This window comes from Falco cherrug, chromosome 6 (assembly GCF_023634085.1).
Source record: "Falco cherrug isolate bFalChe1 chromosome 6, bFalChe1.pri, whole genome shotgun sequence".
Lineage (NCBI taxonomy): Eukaryota > Metazoa > Chordata > Aves > Falconiformes > Falconidae > Falco > Falco cherrug.
Window position 1 is genome coordinate 82,596,253 of NC_073702.1, and position 27,547 is coordinate 82,623,799.

At 39.3% G+C, this 27,547-nt stretch overlaps 1 protein-coding gene across 1 annotated transcript in view; it reads right to left on the reverse strand.

Annotated features, from left to right (window-relative positions):
* Positions 1-2,481: 2,481 nt before the first annotated feature.
* NID1 (nidogen 1) overlaps positions 2,482-27,547 on the reverse strand; it is a 46,865-nt gene continuing 21,799 nt past the window's right edge. Inside the window, exons 12-20 of the mRNA XM_005436585.3 lie at positions 27,211-27,333; positions 18,815-19,039; positions 18,015-18,187; positions 15,830-15,956; positions 10,768-10,939; positions 8,664-8,821; positions 7,096-7,219; positions 5,828-5,940; positions 2,482-4,311 (exon numbers count right to left, since the gene is read on the reverse strand). Of these exons, the coding sequence (XP_005436642.2) occupies positions 4,190-4,311; positions 5,828-5,940; positions 7,096-7,219; positions 8,664-8,821; positions 10,768-10,939; positions 15,830-15,956; positions 18,015-18,187; positions 18,815-19,039; positions 27,211-27,333 (1,337 nt within the window). The 3' untranslated portion in view covers positions 2,482-4,189. The remainder of the gene's footprint in view (positions 4,312-5,827; positions 5,941-7,095; positions 7,220-8,663; positions 8,822-10,767; positions 10,940-15,829; positions 15,957-18,014; positions 18,188-18,814; positions 19,040-27,210; positions 27,334-27,547) is intronic.

Genomic DNA, 27,547 nt, shown 5'->3' on the forward strand with positions numbered 1-27,547 from the left:
ATCTGAATGGAAGCATGTAAGAAAACATTTAACTTACCTCTGGAATAAATCTAAGAGGTATGTCTTTTGTTTAACCATCAAAGCAATTGTTCTCCTTACTTGGGAATCTACTATATTTTGTAGCAAAAAAGGTGAACTGTAGTTACATTGAATCTATTCTTCAACCAGACACTGACACGCTTACCAGTCCCAGCCTATTATAATAATAAAAAAATGTTAAGAATGAAATAAAACACATCCTATTTTCCATTACCTCTAACCCAAAACACAATGTAAAAACACATATGAAATTTACTTGCTCCTGAGCAAGACTACAGCAGTCAGACAGTAATAAGCAACAGTCAGGATAAGGTAGATAAGTTAGACCATGTCAGCATGAGAAAACCCTGTGTTATAAAAAGGTGCCGTTAACTCTCTAGGATTAGAAGAAGGAAACAGAAAATTCACATTTTTAGCATTCAAAATACTTGTGAACATTTAACTGAAAAAAAATATGATAGGCACAGCACAGATACCCTGAAATGGCTAATGCCAAATCTCAAAGGATGTGATTCCTGCCCAGACTGTGATAAAAATAAGGAATCAACACCACAGATCATTTTAGAGGCCAAAGATTTAGCAAGATTCAATGAGAAAGCAAATATGTACAGGAATAAAGAACTCTGGAGCGTCAGGACCTGGAGCACACTCCTACCACCAGGAGCTTAGCTGGCTGTTCAGGCCCGCTGGTTGCAGAAGGTATGAAGAAAACTTGAAGGATCTTCAACAGAGGCCCATCCTCAAACAGCTCTGTTGGGAGACCTCAATAAGGGCAACCCTCCTCTTCAAGCTGCTTTAAAGCTGAGGCTCTCACCCTGCTCTTTGCCTGAGCTGTGCCACAGCCATACAACCCACTGATCCAGACCCTGGCCAACTTCCCAGCTTGATTGCAGGCCTCGCCACTATGGACTTGCCTGGCAATCACTGATCCTGGCCACTATGTCCAGACCTGACCATGATCCTGACTCAGTTTCCCAACTTGACTTCAGACCTACCCTATCACTGCAGATTTGCTTGGTGGTCTGGCCCCTGGGCTGAACCTGACTACCCTGACCAGCACCATCTGCCTCACCTGGGGTACAGTGGGACTGGTCCCTTCTGGTGAAGCCACTGCTTCTGCTGGCCTCCTTTCCCCGAGGGAACAGCTTTGCCTTTGCTGCAGTCTGACATAGAGTTACAACAGCTGAAGTTAGCAACAAGTATTTGCTGAGAAAAAAAACCCCAATGTTGGAGCTTTTTAAAAGCTCCTCATTTTTAGGGACCGGAATGCTGAAGGTTGCTTTGAAGTTATGCAGACTGCCACATCTATACTGCTGGCCCAGGTCTGCTGACGCTTCCTGTAATCGAGTGCTAGCTACTGTCAGATGTGATAGCAGAGTTAACAGCCACTCAGTCTAAAAACTGGGTCCATGGTAATATTGTTTCTCTCTTTGTCCTACAGGCTACATAGGAGCTCACAAATTAACACTAGAAGTTCTGCTGAGGTATATTTTCCTTAACATCTTTGTCACTGCTCATTAATTAGCACAGGATTAGCAGTTGTCATAACACACAAAGAAGAATATTGTGTTGGTCCAAACACCAAGCAGGCAATCATCAATTTTGACGGATCATAATAAAGAAAATAAGATCAAAGTATACAGTAAAGAATGAACTAAAGGCCCAGTTCCCTCCAATTCCACACGTAGATCTCAGCACAGATCAACACCAACCTCCTCTTGTAACTTACACACGCCACTTGTTAGATCCCAGTAGTCCTCCTTGCTGCCCCACTGTCTTGCCCTTCCAATAGCTCACTCGACAGGCACGCTGCTCTCCAGCTGTCCATCTACACTGTTCTCTGGAGCCTTCTGCCATACCCCCTGAGGCACTGACACGCTGCAGCCATAAAAGTCGAGGAGTTTAAATCTCAGCATCACCACCTCCAGCAGGCACACTTCACTCGGCTTGCAACTTGCCCTGCAGTCACAGCACACCTGCAGCCACACACAGAGCCTGCGTGCTGTGGCAGCAGGCAGCAAAGCACCCTGTCACCTAGAAACTCAGCACCAGGGCTTCTTTGAGTAGAGGGATAAATTCTGTCCCCCATTTAATCTAGTCCTTGCCCTATATTTCCACTAATATAGAAGTCTGAAGTATGGTATAACTGAATTATGCTTACTTATGAAAGTTAAACAAGAGTTAACAATCAGTAAAAAACCCCATAAGAATCTGTGTCAAAACAGAGGAAGCTGTACGTCCTTTAAGCACTCCAACATATTTGTTTTGAATAAAAGCATCCCACTGGTTTCAAAATACAAAAGCCCCAACAGCAGTTTTTCCCCTGTAGTGTTGCATCTTAGAAGGTATCATCGCCAGATATGAGAGACGGCTAAACCCCAGAACTCAACAGGAAAAGAGATTTGAGACACCACATATCACTTCCTTCTGCAGGCATGACTATTCTATAGAAAATAAAAACCAAAAATTTTTATTGACTGTACTGTAGATACCTGTACAGAGTGTAAACTTTAATATTTCACCAGATACGTGAATAATTCTGGAGAAAGAGTTACCAAGCACCTTCATTTCAACAATTTTTTCATATTTACAGTAAGACATACCTGATTAAGTGTATGAATAAAATGAATTAAAAGTTATAACAAGTTATTTTTTTAAAAAAATCTTTGAAATGTTTATATGCTTTGTTATTTTAGGATAAATATACAATTAAAGAGGAAGATGTCACACAGTTAAGACTCAGAACTGACTCTGTTTAAAACTGTTATGTTGTGTCTGAAGAGGGAGTGAGGAAATGGGGATGTTAGCTTACTGCTCTGATCATGACATTGTGACAGGTGCTCTGGCAGAAGCCTCACAAGCCCTGTTCTGTTCCGCTGCTGCAGGCTGGCTTGCGGGTAAGCTTACTGCACAACACACAGTGTGGAAGCCAAACTTCACTCCCAGATTTGTACTGCTAATTTGACCTAAGAATATGCATTTTGATCTTCCCTCCCCGCTCCGAACTTACTGGTGATGATGAAAATGTCAGCTTTGATTTTCAGCACACCTTTCTGCTGTTACTGAACACTGGCACACAAATGGGGCATCACTACCTTTTTTCATTTAAGCAGCAAGACACAGGTGACCTTTCAGAAAATCAGATTTTTAACTGCCATGGTTTCTCATTATCTACAAAAAGGCATGGCATGGTTTGCCAAGAAAGATTGCTAGGAGAGAATTCAAAGACCACCTTCAGACTTATAGAACCAAACATAGAAATATTATTTTAAAAACTCTCAGGAAACAAATGTGACTCTGTATGTCTTTAAAACCAAACATCTCCAAATGAATCAACATCCATTCTTTGATGAACTATCAACAATTGAGATCTATATCTAAAGTTTGTTTAGTGGATTTTGGGAAACTACTGAAGAATCCACCTCAGACAGAAGAAAAATATCTTGGAATCTAACAAAAACTTCAAATACATCCACTAAGCAGTGATGATTATCTATAAAGGATCACATGAGCTAGGGTGAGAACTACTCTCACAGCACATAGATAAAGTACTTCTGTAATACAAGAGTCAAAAGCTGAGATTCAAGTTTTGGAAGTGGAAGGACTGGTAGTGGGAAGGAATGCAGTTCCACATTAAATCTGTGATATTACTGGGTGTTCCCATACACATCTTTGCATCCTGAGGACCCCCCGGTTGCTTCTCAGCTAGAGATATGGCCCAGCCACGTATATGATGAGCTAAACATGCCATTATGCAGATAACTGCTGCATACTCAGAGGTACAACCCAGTCTCAGGATCGGAGTCATGCCATCTTCTTTACTCTGTTTGCTATTCGTTACTTAAATTTTGCCAAGAGGCACATCCTCCTAGCCCAGCACAGCTGCAACTAAGGCTTCCACATTTACCTTTAAAAGCCAAGAGATAACATTACAAGGAACAAGATGCAGTTGGACCCAACCTGGGCAGCTCTGTCTTGCTTAACTGCTACAAAACAGTCATTGCCTGTGTGTGTGTCTGCATATACACAGTGTGGCTTTCTGTCAGCAGCACGGAGCACTTATCTTTAAGGCCTGATTGTGTCGATAGGAGTGAATTGTTTACAACATATTTCCAAAAGGTGTCTGCTGCTCTAAAGCTTATCTTAATGTTCAGTTTCTTTCTATACAATCCACTCCAACGGTGTTGTCAGGACAGCGGCAAGAACGGCCTCCTGGGGTAGCCAAGCAGAGGTGAGTACAACCTCCATTATTCACTGTACAGTAGTTATGTCCTGGGAAAGAACAGAGATGTAAAACAGTAAAGATAAATAAAAGCAAAACCACAATAAAACCCAAAACACATAAAACCAAAAGTAGTGCAGATTTCATGACTACCCTAGAGGAACAAGCCATAGCAAGATAGAGAGTACAGCAAAACTATGCTTTGGGGACATGAGAGTCATCATATCCCTTGTGTCGGCTTCTGATACTCACCTCAAAGAAAGATCAAGATATCGGGACAGAGCAGAAGCAGCAACATGAAAAACCTGGTCTGTTCCTGAAAAGCCCTTCATAAATTGGCCAAGTGGTCACAGACATTACAATGAAGAGACGGTGAGTGAGGAAATAGAGAAAGTGCAACATGTGGGGACAAAGTCCGAAACGCTACAGCACATCATCCCTGGATACCACCCACTACAAAAACAAGGAGGAATGAGCCATGAAAACCAAAAAATAGGGTGGGTGGGGAGGAGCGCATTAATATGGAAGGGTACAATGAAAGAGAAGGCAGTGCCAGAAGCAGTGGATCTGAGAAGAAAGGCATCTGTCCCAGAAAAATACTTGAAACAAACATACAATGAGAAAGAAATGACGCCAAGGTTCTGAATGTCATAAACATAAGCACACAGAGCAGACAGTGTTGTTTTGTTTTGCATTGACTGCCAAAATGGAACTGTGAATTAACTAGTAACAACAATGTAACTGATTTCTTAATTATGACACTACATGCATTTTTAAGCTCTGAATCAAGATTTCAATTAAATTAAATTAAATTAAATTATGTTTTTTACTATATATGTTGAATAATTTGAAGAGAAACTATCTTAGGAGTCTTTTAAGACTAAAGTAAAAAATGCAATTCCTATAATTCCAGTCACATTGTAATAATAATAAAAAAGTGAACTCTTCTCCTAAGAACAACATAACTGAACTGTGATATTGCTTCCCAAGGAACAAATTGTTTTTTCAAGGGTATCAACTTCCTGTCTTCTAAGCTTCACAAGGGGCTTTTCAATAATGTATCTGAAAAACTTAATATTCCACTGAGCAGAAAGACCAGCCCAGCTACTCTACCACCTGCTGTCTTCTGAACATTCCCTTCTTACAAACACTGGATCTCATTAAAGACATCTGGAAGACCATGGTATTTCTGTACTTTAAACTTAAAAATGCGTAAATAAGGCCTTAGCCATGAATATAGCATTCAGTTTAGACAATGACAACATAGCAGCTTCTGCCGTGTCAGATCCTCATCTCGATCATACACTTGCCCTTTCATGAAGGACAGAACAGGCTCCTTCTTCCCTCTCTATTCTGGTTTCATACGGCAACCTTAAAAACTGCTTTTATGAAAATAAAAAAATGTAGGTGGCTTTTAATTTCTAGGTAAACAGAAATCTAAGCACTAACCAGTTATTTACTAACTTCCTAGATCAGTTGGCAGCCTGTCGATGGGAGCTGTTACTAAGTTCATTTATATGCTAAGGCATTGCACAGCTGTAAAAACTTGAGAATCAGCTGGATTACCTCCTGGGCACTGAGCAAAGGCTGTAGTGATTCCATAGAGACGGGAGCGCTTGTGAGGCTGGAAGTTATCCTTTTCTATTGAAATTGTGCGATCCACTGCTACAACAGCATCCCTGCCATATACAGAAGAGAATATATAGAAGTGAGATAAAGGTGGAAGTACAGAGGAAAACAAAACAAAACACATACACACAAAAAAAGAGGAGGGGGAAGAAATCTCAAGTTGGTTTTTTTTGTTACAATTAGGAAGTGATGCCAGAAGCAAAATCCTCATTTTTCCCGGACAACTCAAAATACATCATAAACTTCATTCCAGGCAGCTAAGAAATTTAGCAGGGAGATACCTTTCTAATTTTGAAGGTACTTCTGACACAGAAAAATGTGCCTCTACAGGAAAGGTTCTATTAGTAGTATTGACACATTTTCCATATTCTGCCCCTCCGACATTTTCTGCCGTATAGCTGACATTGCAGCTATTATGCATAATGGTTATGGACAACATTGTATTTCAGGTGAAGCCTTATACCCAGAAAGAACACCAGCTAGTCATAAGCAATCTTTTCTTCCTAAACATAAAAGGGCAGTCAGCTGACAGACCTATAACACACTGTTTCCCATTTATACAAGCCTATTCCAGAACAGCATTTCCCAGCTATGAGGTTCTAGCTTGGAAATCCTTACACACATTAATAGCTCTTCCTGCGGCAATTGATGGAGTCATTTGTGTAAGAGTTTGCAGACAGAGCTCACACAACAACTTACATCAAGGTGCATGGACCGGATTCTTTTTTTACTGGAAAATATAGTAAACTCTAAAGTCTTGATCATATGTCAACGTTTTAGATCATTTGCAACAACGAAAGTGTCATCAAGACAGTAAAAATGTTTTTTTCTTATTTCTGGTAAAACACAGAGATAACATAGAGCATAGAAAGCCATGAGTGATAAATTTCTGCCCTTTACAATGCAGCAAGTACAGCCATAAGGGAAATGTGTTAGCTCCCACTCCTTTCCCAAAGACGTTCAGTGTTAAGAGCATTTTCTTAGAGGACAAATCACTATGCTGAAAATGAAAATTCAGTTAACCGGCAACATCAGTAGGTCAGCTCTACACATCCACTCCACCCTGCATCAGCTACTGCCAGAAAAGCAACAAAACAGGAATGTGTGTGAGAGATCAGACATGAGAAATGCAGTATATACTTCAGTTTCTACCAGGAAGAAGAAAAGATTAAAACACTCCATAATTTCTTTAGCAGATAACATACCTTCTCCAGTCTGTGTAGTATAAATTCTTCCCATAGCTTGTAACACTAAAAGGATACTGAATTCCTTCAACAATCTTTCGTCGACCAAGCTGATTAGGGTTCATGCATTCCAGCCTCTTGGTACCTGGGTGTAGTGAAACAATTAAGCCTTTGAACCAGAGCAAGAGAGCTCTCTTGAAGGATGAAGGACAACCGTAAGCATGCAAGCATGAAAAGAGTAAACTTCCTGGAAATCTTTCAGTATGCTGCTTAGCCAAAGCCCTCCTTCATGTCACATCTCTGCATGTGCCAAAGACTGGACGGAAAAGTACTTTGGTACTAATGCTAATCAGCACACCATCTAACTTACAGGAACACAGATGTCCAGTGCAGCCATGGCCATTCCTCACAAGCTGAGATTCCTGCTACAAATATCAGCACCCTCAGGCTAGTGTGGAAGCTGACAGGTCTCCTCCATCCTGGAGGGATACTTCAGCCTTCCACCTCCTCTGGAAGGCATTTTTGCAAAGTTAGTTTGGTGAGCGTATTCCCAAAATGCTTGCTGGGCTGGGCCATGAAGGCAAGACTGCTAGAAGAACATCTAACTTGCAGAATGCTAACAGGGTGTAAAAGGTCTAGCTCTAGCTGCAAAGCTACTACACATTGGGCACACTGCTAGTGAATGTAAACACTTGTAGATTTCTCTGAAGTAGTGGGTTTCAAAATTAAGGAAAGAGGAAAAGACAAATGTGAGAACAAGAGACGAATAGAGAAAAAAAATAAGAGGATAGCACAAGGAGATATATCTGAAGCCTGGAGAAAGTGTCTTACAGTGGAAAAGAGAGCTTGATCTTTTTAGTTTATCAAAAACTTGAAAGGTGACTTGAAGTGTAAAAGCACCTTCACAGGAAGAGGTCTCTGGCAGAGTCTAGAGAGAAAGACAGTAAGACACACACACACAAAAAGTTTAAATGAGAATTAAAAGCATGCTTTTTTTTTTTTCAATTTTTCTTTTTTCTTCCACCCTCTGCCAAACTAACAATGGATCGAATAGCAGAATCTTCATCTCTTGATCTTTAAATCTACTATGAATTGCTTTTTCAAGACTTGCTTCAGTCAAATTAAGCTGGACTTTCCCTAAGGTTACAGGTCTTATAACAATAGTGCCAGGATGACATTCTGTGGGCCAGATTAGACAGAGCTGTGGTTTTTTTCTGGTCTCTCACTTTTTTCTTCTACAAGAAGAAATTCTTCTACAAGAAAACTCACAATTTCTTCTACAAAGGACTAAGCACTGCCTGAAGGATAGCCACATAGAAGACACACAGACATAAACCTGTTGCATCCCTAGAAATTTTTGTGATCAGAATAGATATCTTTCAGCTTGTAAACAGCCTCATGTGAATGCTATAGCAGTAGTAACAATGAATAAATTGAGAGATTGTTAAAGCAAAAAAGAAAAGCATGAAATCTAAGATGCAGCCCAAAGAGTTATAAAAATTAATTGGCTGTGCATAATTTCAGGATTGAACATACTTATTCTATCTATTAATCTACTATAATGAAGAAAGATTTTAGGACCTCTTTACCTGCATCTACCCAGCACAACATTGAGGAATAAGGATCAAATGTCAGCCCATTTGGTAACCCAAGATCATCTTTAACAAGAATTCTTCTGTTTGTGCCATCCATGTATGAGGTTTCAATTTTAGGAGCTTCTCTGTTCCAGTCAGTCCAGTACAAGTTTCTTAAGAGAAAGAAAAAGGCAAGAATTAAAATAGTGACTGATCTCAAAGGATCATTTTATTAAGAAAAATGCTAAGGACACAAAAGTAACACACACCCCCCTGCCAAATCATTGAAATAAATAAAAAAGGCTGCATTGCACTTCAATATAGAAACAATGAAAGTACAATAAAGATGTAGCAAATGCTATACTTCCATTAAAAACAAAAAGAGCAAGCACACATGAGAAGAAATGCTTTCTCTACATCGTTTAGGTTCTGTGCAAGATGCCAGGCAAAGAGACCTTTATTTCAGCATTCTGAGGACCATTCAAAATGTCTACAGTTCTTCTCCTCACTACCCATCATGTCTGCTCAGGCTAAGCAGCAGTAGCATTTGACGTACATTTGTGAGATTCATTCAAAATTGTGTTTTTCTTTTCAGTGTACCACGTAAGCAACATATAACAGAATCAGAGTAGTTTATGGTCAAGGGAGAACCCCTGATTCACTGTCGCTTTATTATTAATGGCCATTCGTTAGTGGTAGTTTCTCTTGGATTCATTTTCTGTGGCTGAGAGTTTACACGGCTCTTCAAAAGGCAAGCACCTTTGTTGTTTACTCCTTAACACACACACACAATCTACTTGGAGACACAAGTCTGTGCTGCTTGACCTGAACCCAGAGGCCTACTCCATCAGCGGGGTTCTGCATGGAACAGAGGTCTCTCCTCAGTCTGGTTACACCTGTGCCTCTCCCATTCTCTCACACCACGAAGCACCTTTGGTTTTCCTTATTATGCTGTAACTTGATGCGCATCCATCCATGTGTTTTCAGCCCACTATTATGTGACTGTTACATAAAAGTTCATTTTACGTTAAAGGAATTAGAGAAGTCAATACCATTACTTTTTCATTTGATTTTGTATCACTTAAATTGTCATGGATCACGTGCATTCTTTCTCAGTACAAACCTCACCTGCAAACATCTGGCATGAGGATGCATCTTCCAAAAAACTCCCTAAGCAAGACAGTACTTCTGTTCATAAATTAATTCTCCCTAACAGCATTCCAAATGCCTATTATATCAATTATATCTAGAGGTTCCCAGCAATTCAAGACTGAAAAGAAAGCCTCTCTGCTTCTGAGTATTTTGACTGAAATGTCTTTCCTCAGCAGTAGCCACGCTACAGGAAGTTGCACCAGGACAAAAGCAGGCAAGTTCAGACATTAATCAATAGACATGTGGTACTACCATGGACTCTGTAGTAGTTTTAATTTTCCCTGTATTTCTTCCAGTATTCAGAGAGGAAAAATGTCAACAGATCAAAGGCTACATAAAAGTATATATACACTTTCATTTTTGCAGGCTGAAACCATAACTTGAAAGCATATACACTTTTCTACTGACACTCTGCTAGGCTATTTCTGTGACTGCAGCTTACAAGCTCAATTTTTTAAAGTAGGTAGTTAGCTGCATCTTCAAATAGAAGCCTAATAGGACCTTCTCAGGCAACTGAATGAAGTGAAAGTGATGACAGAAGACACACCATGGGAGTTGTCAAAGAAGGCAACGCTGTACAGGAGGAAGGGCTGTCATGATGGAAACGAAAATGTAAGATTGCTTACTCTAGTATTTTAGATCAGTAATCTTGTGAAAAAAAAGCTTTTTTTAGGTAAAGGCAATGCTTGTCATCCTGCAAACAAACTGAAAGTAAGGTAAAAATAAGTATTTGACAAGCCTCTCCACAAAATATCACAGTATTATCTAGCGAGCATTTTAGAAATCTTATTTCCAGCATACCACTCAGACACAAGTAGACTGTTTCATTTGTGTTTGTTGGTTTAGGAACAGGTAGTCCTATTATTGTCTACAGACAGCCTAAAAACATGGCCTCGGTGCATACGGTCGTGTTAAATAAATAAACAGAAACAAGCTTTGTACATATGTCTTGACAACATATCCATACCCTCTCACAGGATCTGCAACGATTGCTCTGGGGTTCACCAGGCCAGTGTCAAAAAGGATGCGACGCTGGCGCCCATCCAGCCTAGCCACTTCTATTCTATCCAGTTGAGAGTCAGTCCAGAAGATGTTGCGACCTAGATGATCTACAGCTATCCCTTCAGGGCTTCCCAAGTCTGCAAGAGAACAGAAAAAAACCACGTGCCTAGGAGTTATGTTTAATCCCAATACACAATGTCAGCCTCATAAGCATAACTCTTAACTGAGATAAGTTTTCTTCAGTTTTCTGGCTGTGCTCCAACAAAAGCTACTTCATGTCAGCTGGAAGAGGAATACACATTTTGCCTTATAAAGTTTAAATACACAAAACTTTCATAAATACATAGAAAGACAAATTCTGTGAGGAGCCAACCTATCACGCATGTAAACTTTCCCTGGGGAGAAGACACAGAAAAAAGAGTAGCAGAGAAATAAACAGTAGAGATTATCAGAAACTTATTCTACCCTCCTTACCAGGCCAAGATCTAGAATAGACTTAGTAATTCTCAATATTCCCCTTTCTTTGTGCTGGCATATGTGGCACCCCTCTAAAAAAACTGGATTTATGCCAATTTTAGCCAATGCAATACTTAAAGATAATCAAGCTCCAAAGCACTAGAGATAAACGATATTAGCTAACTGATGGAATTCAGATCCAGTTCTTTGTTTTTGCAGAGCAATCCTTTTTGGAACTTGTTTTAGTACTGTATGTGCACAGTTTCTTGGACAGTTACTTGTTCCAACAGCAACAGGAAATAGCACATAATGACCTTACTGCTTTAGCATTAGTAAGTTCCAACTCAGATGAAGGATGCAGAATAAATATATAGCACTCCAACATTTAATTCAGCCACTGTAAAAAAAACTGCTCTATACTTTTCAAAGTTCGTACATCCATCCAGAAAGAGCAGGCAGGCTGTGTGGGATGTCACAAAGCCAAAGACAGATACAAATCAGTTTTAGTCCAATTTCAGTTCCAAAAGAAAAGATTGTACGTAGTCACTCCCCAAAAGAGGTGAAGTGACCCTTCATACAAGCCAGCTGTTGAAAAAAACACCTCTCAAATGCAGATGCACAGGTCATGTAAATATCCAGGAATGACAGAACGTGGCCCATAAGCCTTCTATTAATTCACAAGTTTATTTACTGACAGCCATTAAACAAACATTACGTGACACAAACAACCCTTCTGGAGAAAAACCATATGGTCCAGAACAGTGCGTAAAGCTGTCTAAAATTTGCTACTGTGACTTTGCTATGAGTAATAGTTGCATAACAGCTTAAATACCTCTGCTCTTTCACACAGGTGGATTACACTTGCCACACTCAACCTGGACACATGACATTCTGGATGTATATTCATTGCTGAAGAGAACAAATAAGATGTATGTCACTGCTTCTGACTCACAGCTCATACATGGCGGGGGCCAAGAAATGAAATGTTACCTTCTTGTTCCTCCCAAGAGCACTTGGGTGTACTTTAACTTAGTTGCACTGATTTCACATTACTACTTGCATTTCTCCAAATCCTTCTGCAGAGCTAAACCTGTCATCTGCAAGAAACCACCTGACATATACTTCAGACCCTCAAATGTTCCTAATTCTTTCCTTGCTAATGACAGAGGCTGCTGAGAGCAGACGTTTTGAGGTGATGGTGGTGACAATCCCCAGCCTCTAGAATCAGATCACTGACTAAATGGTGGTAGAGGAGCTCCCAGCCTGTTTTAGGAAACAGAAGAAGGCAGCAGATCTTATGCCTGCTACCTTCTGCTGTTCTGTTCTGATTCCCAGAATCCGCTGTTCCCTGACTAGTTTCCTTGCTTCAGTTCCCTTGTACCAGTTATACACCAGGAGATTTAAAGAAGTCTAAAGTAAATGTTTTTCCTGTCCGGTTGACAGTGAGGCATAAAAAACTATCCCCCATGGAGGGATAAGGAAATATATAGGCTTCATGCATCACCGGTCTTTCCAGAAGCACGAATGTCTTCCTGCTATATTGTCACCAGGCCTGATACAGTCACGGGCTCTGTCCCTGGGGACAGGCTTGCACAGGCATGTGCGGCTGATAGGACTTAAGCAACTACAACAAAGAGGAAAGCTTTCCTTCCTGACCTGCCTCCCCAGCTGCAGAACCCAGAAAGCCTCCACAGGCTATACAGCTGCAGGGATAGATGAGAACTGGATGGGGCTCCACAATAAAACGTGTTTCTGCAAAGCAACGCAACTTGGATCACAAGAGCTTCAACAAACAAAAGAAGTAGTGCATTCCACAAAAATACATGTGAACTGAAGAAAGCAGCTGCAGCTCACAGGAGGAAAAAGGCAAAGATCAAATCAGAACAAAGAATTCTCATGAGTCTTCTGGGAAGAAGGCATATTCCTATCTCCTGAAATTGTAAAGTTTCTGTTTTGACCAAAATAGAAGACATCCATTCAAATACTGAATATTCAACCTTATTTTGTTCTGACTCCTATTGAACAGCCTGTTAACATACAGAAAGTAAAGCGCATCTCTTCAGGAATGGCATTCACTTCCTACGCAAACAAAAACAGAAATCATGAGATGTCTTTACACAATCAATGTTTTTTGTAGCAGATTAAAACCATGAGGTTTCCCCGCGGCATTGAAGCATCTTGAATTATCTGAAATAATCAAATCTAGTTGAAAGCCTTCACAAATATTTGAAAAACATTTTATATGTTGCAAGAATTTTAATGCATGCACATACATTCTCATTAGACAGACTAATCCATATAAGATTTTTAGCAATGGTAATTTCCATCATTTTGTAAAATGCAGAATCTGAGGAAATACTTTAATAGTCCCCACAGAATTTGTAGTTATACAGGCACATGCTTGCACTATAGGTTGAGTCCCTTTCAGACTAAATATCTTGGGATGAAAAAGAAGTCTTGCAAATATCTCAGCCATCAAGTTGTACAGAAATATGAAGCTCCCTAATTGCTGGAATGGTATGGGATGGCCTTAAGCTCTCCCTTTTCCCTTCCCAGGACAACAGCAGGATTCAAGCTGCCCCCATCTCTCCACTGCTCCTAACAGAAAATCCCAGAAAATTGGCTATTCTGAAGCACAAGCTGCAGGTAGAGAAACTCAAGACATCCAACGAAAACTAAAGCAAATTTAATGTAGAGTTTTAAAACCAGTTGATCGTTTTGCTAAAATAATTTCCTAAATTTTTGTGACGATATCTGTAAAGGTTCCAAAGCAAAAGCAACCTCCTCCAGTATCTTGACTTCACAGGTTTTCTAGGCACTAGAATTCAAAGTATTGAATTCTATGCAGTATGACACTAGTATTCAAAAAGTGCCTCCAGCTATTTTTAATGCCCTCTTACCATTCACTTTGTTTTCCAAACCTGTCCTTTCCCCTAACCATTTCCATTTAAAAAAGGTTTTCATATTTAAGATGCATGGGCTTACACCAATGCTTCGAATTAAAATGAACATGGACCACGGTGAGCAGCAGTCTTGGGGTAAAAGAATATAAAAGCAGGACATAATTTGTAAAAGCAGTAACCCCACAATACCCTCTAGTTCAATTTTCAAATCCTTGAGCAACTCCAAGGGTGAAAGTTGAACAAGGTGGCTTTACTCACTTTTATTTTACAGCTTCAGTGGGAAGCACGGGAAGTCACAGCTGAAACAGTTTCTAACCACCTTTCAGCTGTTTGGTCCCCAAGCCCAGGCACAGAGAGCAGAGGTTCTCCTCTTCAACCTCCTTGCTCCCCAGTCTTTTCTCAGCAGTGGGCAGCTGACAGGCAGAGAATAGTAGAGAAAAAGACTGCGTGTAACAAAATCTCAGCTAGCCAGCACCTACCTTGCCTGCTAGAATATAAAAAAAAAAAAAAGTAGTGACACCCACAGATGATATTCCATATGAACATATAAATGTAACTCTTTAGTTAGCTTTAGTTTTGCTTGTGTTCAATACCCATTCGACACTAAACTGATAATCCATCATCCCCTTTTCAGATCATAAATACATTGAACAATGATGGATCTACTCCAGCACGTGACCTAGGTTTCAATGATAACCTTCCTTCATGGATTTATATCTTGTAGCCACTGCATCATTGTAAGCATGAATAATGTCTATCTATAATAGTCTGAGCTCAGCCTACTTTTGTGTCCAGGGACACGGGACCTTTACAGGAAGGATGCTGGACCCCCCTTTCTGACCAGTATGGCTGACAAGATGTGACTATGAAAGAGTTGGGCTACACAGAGGCTGCCAGGCTGGGCACAACAGCACAGCCAGTCCTCAACACAGGAAAGCGAGGTCTTGAGTGCACTTTAAAAATCTGGGATGACGTGACCTGAGAGCATTAGCCATGCTGCCCCACTACAGCAGCAGCCCTAAGAATGTCACCACAGGTAGAGAGCAGTAAAGGCCTCAAGTCTACATCAAGGTTCTTCCCCAGAAGTGACAAAGCATCCAAAGGAGGAGTTTTTTTCCTTTGTTAAACACAGCAAGAACATAAGCACAGCCTAGGACTGTAACTGGGTACAGACTGCCTCTAAACATTCCTGTGAGGAGCTGAGACACTGTCCAAAGCCCAGATTGTGAGGCTCTGAACTCTGCACCCATTTGTGCCTTGAGATGTGCTTTAAAACCACCACAGCAGCTTGATTCACCGTTCAAATCCTGCAACCTTCAATTAAAACATCCCCAGTGGTGTTCACAAGATAGTCAATGATTAGACACAGTACCCTGCAACTGCAACTAAAGACAAATATCTCACTGACTGCTCCCACTTCTGGCCTTAAACTTGCTTTAAAGAGAATTGACTTCTTGCCTAGCAGTGAAGAGGCAGTGAAGGGCTATTTCATAGGGAACAGATCTTTTTTCATTTTATGTTATTCAGACTTTCTGGTTATTGTTTAACCAAATAACACCAATTTGTAATGCTACAGCTCAGGCAACACCTGGAAAGTACATATTACGAAAGTCAAGTCTCTAATGCCATTCCTAGGGAGCAGCAAGAGGAAGAATTTAGTGCTGTTACCTGTTTTGATGATGGTTGTTGGCTCCCCACCATGCAGGCTAGCTCTGCTGATCGAAGGACCACTGATGTCTGTCCAATAAACCATCTTGTCTGTGCAATCGTAAGCAACTCCAATAACAACTTTGTCCTGTTGGTCAACAAGCAAGATACATCAGCTTATGCCAAACAATTATATGTCAGCAGCACTAGCTTACAGATCTAAGTCTCAAGTCTAAAAAAACAAAATTCTTGAGGAAAAGTGGGACATGGGGAGGACGGGCAGGGAAAACAATTGGGTAACAGTCATTCTAGAATAGTTTAGAAAAATACTTTGATTTTCAAATAAAGTCCCTTTTAACTAGCAGACACAGTTTGCAATTGTCTTATTTCAAAGAAGCATTACAGATATTAGTCCTGAACAGTTGGTCTGACTTCTACAACTTCACATGCATATCCATTTAAAGTAAGTTCATGTTGCTCCTTTACTGTGTTATTCCTTGTGTGCTCTTTTCTCTCTTTCTTTCCCTTCAAGGAGGAATAAATGATTCCATGATAATGATTTCTACCAAATCTGACTTGCGTTCTGTATATTCATCTATCCCTGCATTGTGGCTACATTTAAGCAGTGCTATCTGCATAGCATCATTCGACTCAAAATTAAGTTCAAAAATAAAAAATAGCTTAAAAGACTACTCCATAAATTATTCTTCTGGAAAGAATATGCTTGAGGACAAAGAACATACATATACAATTCTCCAGGCAGAAGATGATAGGACTAGAGTTTGAATTTAGAGTTGAAACTCTTTCCTCCAGGCAAATGAAAAGAGACTTTCAGGGTAAAATAATAATTTCACATGGATTCCCAGGTCTCTCATCTTTGCTGCTTTTATAACTTGCAACTTCTTAGAAAGATGGCCCAAACCCATGCATTAAAACAGACACGCTTATTCATCAGCATACATTAATGCTGTAGGTTACAAAATAATCTGAACATCTCCACGCTGCTGAACACTGTCACTTTGCAAATACACAACACTGAGACAACATGGAGAAAAGACTGTTAGCAGAAACTGAAAGTTTCATTTTAATTCAAAGTTTTAAGTAAGAGTTGCATCTTATCTCTTGGGAGCTCTTTACTGAAGATACCTCTAATTAATTCATTCAAGCTAGATCAAGCAAATCATGAGACTAGCTAACAAGGATTCAGAACCATGGCTCTATATCAGCCTAACTAACCCATTTTGCACACAGTATTTTACTTCAGTTTTACATTATTGCAGCAACACTTTAGACAAGAAAGAAAAGCTTGATTTTGCCCTTACATCACAGCACAGTTTTCAGTACTATTTACTCAACAATCTGTGTAATTTAGTCAGTATTTAGTCTACTAAATATTCATGGTAATGTAAAAAAAAAAAAAAAAAAGAGGCCAGCATGCTACCTGGTATTGCTATCTGTTATAAATACAGTAACACTGGAATGAAAAAACAAATTCCAGGCTCCAGGCAAAACAAATTAATGTGATGAAACTGGAAGGGAGAAGAGCTGATGTGTGTCACAGGTGATGGAAAATCATGTCAGCATCAGGGATTAATTTTCAAGGAAAAATGATTTTCAGGACAGTAGTAAAGTGTGGGAAAAAGATTTACCACCCACTGGGCCTGCACATGGAGAAGGAAGGAAAAAAATAAGAAAAACTATAATCTCTCTATATATTTCTGTAGCCAAGAAGCACAGAGAACTGACTAAAAAAAATAAAAACAAAAACAGGAAGAGACTAAGGATTTAGGAAAAACCTTTGAGGGAATAAGAGTGAAAAAAAGGGCCTCTCCATATACTGCTCTTGTAGACTCCACATACTGCTCTCCTAGACTTTTATTCCAGAGTCAGAAAGCCAATGGAAGCGTGAGTGTGGGAGAGTTTAGACGATGAGCTCTTGGAGGCACATGAGATCACAAATATTAGATTTTTGTCTTATGAACTATTCTTTAAAGGCAAATGATTTTTTTTCTATAGCTCAGTTTTAGGCTTTTTGACTAGTCAGGTCAGGAATTTTCAGTGATAAAGTGATGGGATACTAACATTTTAATCAAGAGTAAAGAAAGTTTGGAACTCGTATTATCAAATTACATAGACAAACACTCTCACTTTCATCTTTGTCACAAGTCTTCTAAACCACATGGACTTAGTATAGTAGGTTACTTACTGGAATATGCAAGAGTGCTTTTGCACCATTTTTCTTCATATTGTTTCCCTCTAGTGGAACATGTTCAATTTTACCACTTTGGGCAAAGAGCAAGTGCGTTCCTGGTGGCAGAGGTACCGTATCTGGTCGGACAGAGGGCCCAATAACAACAGGAGGAGCAGCTGTGCTCAGACCTTGTTAATGAAGACAAAAACAGATGGAGAAAAAAACCTAGCTTGTACAGCATAACAAAGCTCCTTGTTATTTGCAGAGACACAATTACAGTCAGACTTCTTAGAAGGAAACGGTCCTATAATCAGACACTAATAACTAATCAGATGCAGAAAGCTTCTGAATTTTCCCCTTGGCTGACAGAGAAGGAGCAATTGACATAATAGGTTTTTTCATGTTCAGCTCTGTACTTGCTTTTACCTGCATACGTTTAGAAAAAGCTATCTTATTTTGCAGGTGAAGTGGGGAAGATGTAGGAAGGAACATCCTTCATTTTCTGAGGCAATTCGGTTACCACACATTCAGATTTGCCCACCTCCCAGAGGGCAGAAACTACAGGGCCCCTCATGGTTTCAAAGCAGGGAAGGATTTAGAAAACCATCTTCTCATCCAGAGGCTCACCACAGTTCTCCAGATGCCCTGGCTGAAGGAAAAGCGTATGCTGGAGTTACCTAAGGGCTGCAGTACAATGCATATCATCACTGGGACAGCAAAGATCTGCATTGCTCCAAGTCAGTGCTGCACCTCAGGTACATGACCGAGCACCACATTTGGGAAACCCACAAGAAACAAGTGCTTCAGTCACTTACATGGTGGTTGAACTCCTGGGCCGCTTCTGGTGCCATCAATCTCATTTCCATCCCTATCTACGCACCAACAATATTCGCTATTAGAATGGCACTGAGTGGGTAGGTAATTCCCATGCTCATCACACTGGGGAATGAAGTGACCAACTCTTATCTCCCTCAGGAAGAAAGTGCCTCCACCTCCAAGAGCTACTTCTCGTTCACGCTGGCATTTGGTCTTTTCCACTTCTGTGGAAGAAAAAAAAAAAAAAAAAAAAAATAAAGAGAGAGACCAGTGAATATTTCTGTTTTAACTAATAACTATATTCCATTAACAACAGTGCAAGTATTCTTACCACTGGAAGAACATGACACTGTTACAAACCTTGGAGGCATATGCCTTCAGTTCACCTTCAGGAATAGACACATTTGCCTTAAACTTATGTAACTTTACCTTTCACTGTCTAGTTTAAATCAGAACAAATAGCCCCCCTGCAACTTCCTACACTGAAGGTTCACAAACAGAATCTGGAAAACACTGTCATTCTCCTTGAGGCACATTAGCAAGAACATTCTGTCTGACTTGTGAACCCAATGTCTACTCATTGGGCAATTATCCATGGGCCTTAAAATGTGACTAATTAGCCAGGCCATACAGTGAATAAAGGTTTTTTTTTCTAAAAGCTGACTTTCCATTCAGAGGCACAAGAGAAAACTACAATGCGAGGCGGATGCTACAGGACCTGGGAAGTGAAACAACTCATTGCTTTGATGTACATTAGGTTTTTAGAGTTTTGTTATTGAGTTTGAGAACTTATTTGGTGGTTTTGGACCTAAGAAAGAAATTGCAGGGACAGACTGTCCAGTTCCTGGTAAGGTGCATAAATAATGCAATACAGAAAACAGGAATACTACTTATGTATGCAGACAAACATATGATGCACAATGGCTACACCACATGTATATGTATTACTGTAGAGACTACCAAGAAAAGACTTTCCAAATTAGCAGGAGACTCAGGGATTTGGTTCTTTTGGTTTGCATTTTACAACACAGTCTGGACTAAAATATACATCATCTTATGATATTATTTGTCATGCAATAGGGAATGTCATCTGGATCAATATATCCTTCTAGATGCCAAACAACAAAATTAAATTAAAATAATACAAAAATAATAATCTTTTTCTTTCTCTAGCCAAAGAAATCTGGCTTAGTTTTACCTTACACTTGAGACCCCTGAAGGTTTCTGTGCATTAAGAAAAAGCGGCCTTTAATTATGGGGGAGTATCTTTTTCCTGTCTATCACTTCTACAGTTAGAAACACTTACTACAAACTGCCTGCCGAAGAGGCTTTAACGTTACACTGCTGTTTATTCCTTCCTTGTTTTTACGTTGCCTGGTGGACAGCATTAGCTATGTGTGGCTCAGACTAAACCCAGCCCAGCTCAGCAAAAAGCTAATGAGCGTTGTGGTGTAAATCACACAAATACAAAAAAGAAGGCCTTTTTTTTATTATTATTTAAACTAGTTATGCAAGCAAAAGCTTTGGACAAGTTTCCTGCACCTGGACACAATTAAAGAAATATAAATGTCTGGAGAACAGCTCACACTAAACAACTGAAATATTTGGCATCAGCTTTAATGTGGGTGGTGGAAAGCCTTGAATCAACCTACAAAACCAGACCCTGAAGGAAAGCCTTCAGTATCTATCCTAAATTTTGTTTGCATTTATTCAGTGCAGTATGCAGGAAAAAGAAATATTGATTCCAGTAACTGGATAGTTTTGCCACAGTTGTTTTGGGGTGGAATTTTTGTGTTCTTTGGGTGGTTGGGTTTTTTTAAGCTCTAATATGCACTGCTCACAAGAAAAAGCAGGAGGAATACAGAGTATCAGTAAACTGACCCACCCTGCTTTTTGTTCATTGCAGAACAAAATCTTCACTGCATTCATGTCATCTTTCAGAGGCACTATTAGCTCCTCTTCAGTAGGACATAAAAACAAATGTAGAAGCTGGTCATTTTTCCTCCCCATCTGAAACTCCCAGAATTAGAGAATACCCAACAGCTTACAATTTTTTAAATCAAAAGACTAGATATATGAAAATGCGTTACTGAATATGAATTACATGAAGGAGTGTGTACACACTCCCTGATAGGCCCCAGCTGTCAGACATAAAATATATTAGTATTACTGGTAATTTGAAATACCAATGTCTGTTCTAATTTCCAGACAATGTTCACATTTATATCCGCAGATTTTATACAGAAATACTGATGGAATTTTTCAAGACTACCTGTATTGCAATGATCAAGAGCAATCTCACAAATGGCCTGCCTATGCAATTAGTCAAGAGATTAGTCAGACAAATTAATTTTCAAGATGAGTATGCAGTTTCTAGAAGGCAGAGAATATGATTTGTTCTTTCTAAAACCTCCCATCAACACTAATTTTTTTCAGTTGCATAAAAACATGTCAAGTACCACAGTGATGCTCACTTTAGGAATAACTATGTGTTTTACTGCTTATGTGGTAATGAAAATCTATTTGCGATAACTTTTTTAACAGCATCATGTGCAGTAAGTAACCCATCTTAAAGAAACATTTTGAAAACAGATTAATGTTACCATGTTCATCTGTGCTGGCTGAATCATTTTAACCTGTCTTTCAGTATTAAACACATTTCAACTCACTAACATAAATTTAATCAATATTAAAATTTACAAACCAAAACAAGCCTCTAAACAAGTCATGCCAGTCCAAACCAGGCACTTGGAATCCATACTGTATTTTTTCTCTCCTTATCTCTGAATCAAGAGCAGGATTGCTATTCTTACAGTTTAGAGGCACCTAAAGAAAAGCGAGCTGAACCCCAGGCAAGTGGTGGAGCCTTTGCAGCAATGAAGGCACAATAATCTTAGATACAGATGACAGCTGGTCGCGATAAATAGCCTGCTTATACTGTCTATACAGTCATACGTTTTACTCTGTGTGCTTAAGAGAAGATGGTCTGATTTTGCAAGTTTTAAATTGCATTAATTGTCTGAAATGAGCCAAGTTCTAACAGAGTTTGAAAGATGAGATTGACACAGTAAATAAAGCACACTCCCTTCATAAGCTAACAGCACAAGCTAAACAAAACCTACCACAAGAATTGGCACACATTTAGGAAGTATAAGGGCTACTTTGTAAGCCACTTTCTAGACACAAACCTTATGGCTAGTAACTTTCTTTTCCTTCAGTACAGCAGCCTAAATGAGGTTTCTTAGTGCTCTTCCTTTAATATAAATACAGACTCTTCAAAGACACAGAACAATTAAAATCAGGAGAGTTCTCTCATCTCTTGACTGCCATGAAGAAAACGTACATTAACTACAACAGTTAGAGCTAAGAGCAAATAATGCCTACCTGGTGTTACACACAGTTAACCACACTGTTATATCTACTGCTATACCTGATTGTAGCAAATGGAAATGAAGTCATGCCTGTTTCAAGGATCCATATCCAGGGGCTACCAGTCCTGGTTTTCAGAGGCTCTCACCTTTCTTGAAACCCACATTTGAAAGCCAAGCTAAACAAGCATGCCAATGATGAGAAAAATGTTACACACTAGGGTTAGTTCATACTGCCAAAGATGAAACCAATGGTAAGAGCAAGACCTGGGTAATCTTCAGAGACGCAGGAAAGCAGGGGTAGCAACAGCCATTTATTAACATCAGCACCAAGTTTCAGCATTTTTCAGTATCCGCTTTTCAGCATTACTGATTAGTATTTGTTAGAATATTGAGTAAAAATCTGTTCTTGTGGCTTTTTGACACAGTAGATTCTTGGCTGATGAAGGCAGCACACTGACCTTATAGTTTAGTGTTTCCTTATAGCAGTCTGCTTACGCCCACAGGACAGTATCATTTTCGAAACAAAGCACCATACTGTGGGCTACTGTAATTTGATAAATGATTAAAAACTGAAAAATCGCCCGAGTCAGTGGACAAATGTCATGAAGTAGTGGTATTTCTAGTAAGTTCCCATATTACCTTAGTCTTGGTTTTAGATTTCCTTATTAAGAAATGTAATTCCTTCCTTAAGTTTCCAGAAGAAAATATACAACCATAGGTTGCATCATTTGTGGAAGAGAAAAAGGCCACAAAACATGAGAAGGACAGGACCTCATCACTAGGTAAACCAAGCTCATTGAAACCAACAAGTAGATTCACACAGTCAAATGGAACGTTACCCTTCTTGGAATACACTGCAGACCAACCTCTAAAGATAGACTCTTCTTGGAGATCACAACAGAAAAAAAGCTATCAGCAGACCACAGCTATCAGCAGATAACTGTGAGCAGATAAGCTGCCAGCACGCAGCTCAGCGCTGTAGGGATTGTGAGGGGGTGTAAGTAAGAATTCAGCATATACAAAGGGTATATACCACATAGGTATAGAGATGCCATGTGGGACTGGGGACATGATTCAAGGAATACTGTGTGCAGCTCTGGTAACCACAGTTCAAAAGGACAGTGAAAAGTTGAACCTGTACACAGGAAAGAGCTCCTAGGAGAGAAGCTGTAGAGCAGAACAAGGATCAAAGGCATGATGAAGATTTACATTCCAAGGACCACAGAACACAGGAGTCAGACTAGATTACGTAGGATAGTGCATCCCGAACTCAAGCTAAATGTACACTCTTCCTCAGAAAAATAGATTTGTATTTAATGTTTTAAACATATTCTTTTCTGTTGTTTCATAAACTACCAGTAGCAATCTGGAATTTAAAAGTCACTGAAATATATCATGGAACTTGGAAAAAAATGAAATGGAAATAGGATGGATATGGAAAGTGGGCCAGATGAAAAACATGCATGCACATATTTCTCACATAAGCAACGAAATAAACAGAACGGGGGAGACAACACTAAAGTCATATACAAATATTCAAAGTCTTTTTTGGTCAAAGGAAAGCAGCACTGCAGAAAATAATTTACAGACTTCTCCAAAAAAAGATGGATGCTGAGAAAACATGATGAGAAAGAGATGTATGAGACTTCTTCCCTTGCATTTTGCAGGGTGGATTACATGCTGATACACTAAACCAAATTCAATTTGTTTTGTGACAGCATGCAAAAATTTTTAAAGATCTCCTATAACTACTTAAACAGGTTTTCATTCACAAGCTAAAAGCAGAAGTGATTTAAAACCACGTCTAGAATCAGTGTGTAGTCAAAGAGGACTTTTTAATTTCCTATGTGGATCACTTAATTCCCCACACATCACAAGGAGTTATACTGACATTTCAAATTGCTGTTCTCAGACATCACCAAAAAAAAGAAGAGGAAAACCCAACACATTTCCCTTTGTCTCTTCATTTTCCTTTGTAATCCTTCACTTACAGTGTTGCCCTGAGAAGTGCATTTCTCAAGTGAAACTGATTGTATACAGAGGACCAGCAAATGGCTCTTAACAGTCAGATCCCTAGTTCCAAGAATCTAGATTTGTTTCTGTTTAGTAAACAGTGTCTGGGGTCTGCAGGGGTAGAAACACTCAGACATCTGGTTTTTTGAAATGGAAAAACCAAGCGTGAGGAAATAATGAAGTACAGACTTTCTTAATAGCTGTGAACAGTGGGACATTCCAGCATTAACTCTTTCATTAACCTGCTGGTTCACTCCTACATGCACTCACTTCTGTGTGACTCAAATCTATTTTACTTGTTAGTCTACTTGTTTCAAGAGTTGCTGTTCAGCAGTGGTCAGATTCAACAGTAGGTTTCATATAATAATAAAGGCACCAAACAAGCAAGCAATTGTACACATGATGGAACGGAAAAAGGGTACAACAAAAAAGAACCAAGTATTCAGATGAATGAAACTTTCCATGCTATTAAAAGCCAGGAAAGACTTCAGTGACTTGACTGAGGCTAATTAGATCAAAACTTTAGTCGGTAGAAAGTGGAAGAAAGGGTCTCTAATTAAAACTGAATACAATACAGCCTCATCTGGAATCTCCATTCTGAAGCAACTTTACAAACTGGGTGCTAAAGTAAACTAAGCTGCTTTTTGCTAGGCTTCAGAAAGTATATTTTGATTCTATCTCCTGGTAATGATTAACTGTTGGATATATCCACTTTAAAATACTAAAGCTTTAGCAACATATGACATCTCAAGGGCAGCTATTGTTCTATTAACTCTCTAAGTTCTCTCTAAGTTTGTTGTAAACAATGCCACTGCTGCAGACTAGCTGAGCAATACAGATACTCTGTATTTCAGTCAGGATTCAGCAAAACTGAGACTTCCTGGCTGCACAGATTTTTTCTGAGCAGAGCCAACTGTTAGAAGTGTTTCTAAAGCACATCTACTGTCAGTACAAAACAGTATTAAAAAAATTAAAAACAGAGAGACATATATGAAGACTAACAAACCCACTAAAACAGTAGATAAAACAACTCTTCAAGATATTTTGTTACTACCACTAAAGCTGTGACACGGAAAGATCCCCGTTCAAGATACAATTGCGTTGAGTATGGAAAGTCAAGAAGCCTACAGGATAAGCAGCAAAAAAGAACATTGAAGTACTATGAAATAGTACACTGTGCTTAGCAGTTTAGCAGACACACTGACCACTGCATGTGAAAAGGTGTCCTTAAAAATAATGCAAAAACCCACCACCATCACCACCCTTAAGTATGCTATCACATATACTCAGAAGAAATTAATTGTGTCCTAGTAATGAAGTCAATTGGTTGAATTCAAGTATCAGTCTACCAAACCACGTTTTCCAGCTGCAAACAGGATGTGCCACACATGAAAGCAGTATTTCTGTCTCTACAATTCTGCCTGAAGAATTAGAAGTTTTAAGGTTTGATTTTGCTACAAGTTATTCACATCAAGTTTCTCCTGCAGGAGGAATAATCCTGGTTTTATCAGCTGGTTGATTAGCTAAATATTTTGACACAGGTCAGAAATACTGGGTAGTTCTTCATTCATCTGGCATTAAAATAAACATACACATGGGCATTCATGCATGAAAAATTAGTTAAAAATTATATTGAAAGACTGATGAAGTGGAAAAAGCTAGACTTTCAGAATTAAACACTGCAAAACCTCCTACAGTCTACCCATGATAGAAAAATCTACAAACACTGGGTGACTTGACATAACACATGTTGTCGAGCACATGAAGAGTCATGCAAATATGATCTAAACCCAGAAACAACCTTGTAATTTTTTATACCTTTCCTATAAATGACCCTTTGCCTTTTTGTTTTAATAGTGAGTATCTAATTATGCAAAAAAGTCAGAAATTCAGAACTAGGGAATATAGTGGCAAAAGAAAAACATTAAATTTCAGCAACTCATCAGGTAGTAATTTTGTGCCAAACAGGCAAGCACTTTTAAGCCAGCACATCCACTATTAAGAAAAAACAAACAAACAAACAAAACCCCTCAATTTTGAACAATCAAATACTGTGGACATCATTAAGACCACAGTACAGAAGCTGAATTATAAAGAAAGCCTTCCTCCACAGTCATACTGCTTTTTCCTCTTTCCCTTTCCCTTTGGCCCTATGCCTTTCTTACTCTTGGTTGCACAGTTGAGTTTCAGTCTGTTGAGAGGTGCAGAGCCAACAGCAAGAATCTTGGAAGCGGGAGAACTGGGTTTGGATATACTCTGAAGTTAGGCTTTATTCCCTGGATGAAAGCATTCACCATTGTGCAGAACCTCAGTGCTATCCCATAGATTTGCCATGCTTTTGAATTAAAGTAACCATCCTTATTTTCTCTTTTTATAAGCGTATCTTCAAGATCAGGAGTTTTATACTTCAAGGCCCAAAGTACAATGCAAGAACAGAAGTGTGGGAGGGTAAAGAACTTTCTCCTAAATAGGGAACAAGTTGGGTAAATACTGAAACAGCTAAGTTAGAAACCGGTTAGTCTTTCTGGACTCTTGTGAGTTATACATGGCACGTAGACATCCAGATCCCACTGCAGACAACAGTGCAGGTACTTTGGTCTCATTCTTCACTTTTCTCCCGTAATTGTTGCATTTCATTTAAATTGCCAACAGTTCCAGATGTTTTATGGTTAAGCGACTACTGTATTTGCAAAGCAAATCAATCTGTGGTCAAACCTTTACATAAGGCAATTTCAAAAGATAGTATCAGCTTGGGACTAAGAACTGCTGAGGATAGAACAAACAAAACATAAAAGGGGATACTGAACAGGATATCATGGAAAAGTGATAATAGTCAAGATACGGATTTTAACATAACTTTGGTGAAACTCAAAACTTGAAAGACTTGAGAAAGAATAGAGACCCCAGTAAGACAACACACAATTTGTTCCAGAGAGGAACCAAATTAACATATATCCTCCAATTTGCAAATTATATTTCTGGTCCAACTTTCAAGAACTATAAAATTTTACCTCCTAACACACACCGGAAACCATCCCCACGATAACCTGCCTTACACTGGCAGCTGAAGGACCCAGGAGTGTTGTAGCAGAAAGCATCTGGATGACAGTGGCCCTGCTGGCATTCATCTACATCTGTAAAAGCAAAAATCAATTTCAGATAACCGTTCCTCCTGATGAACAAATCAGTGTGATGAACTAAAGTGCAAATCTGCTGTATTACTTTCAGGCTCCTATTTTAGGATATCTGATTAGACTTACAGACCTTTGGAACAATGTCTATACAGAAATGCAAAGGAGGGGAAAAAAAGCATGCATGTATTTTAGGTTCTGTCTCTCAGCAAATCCC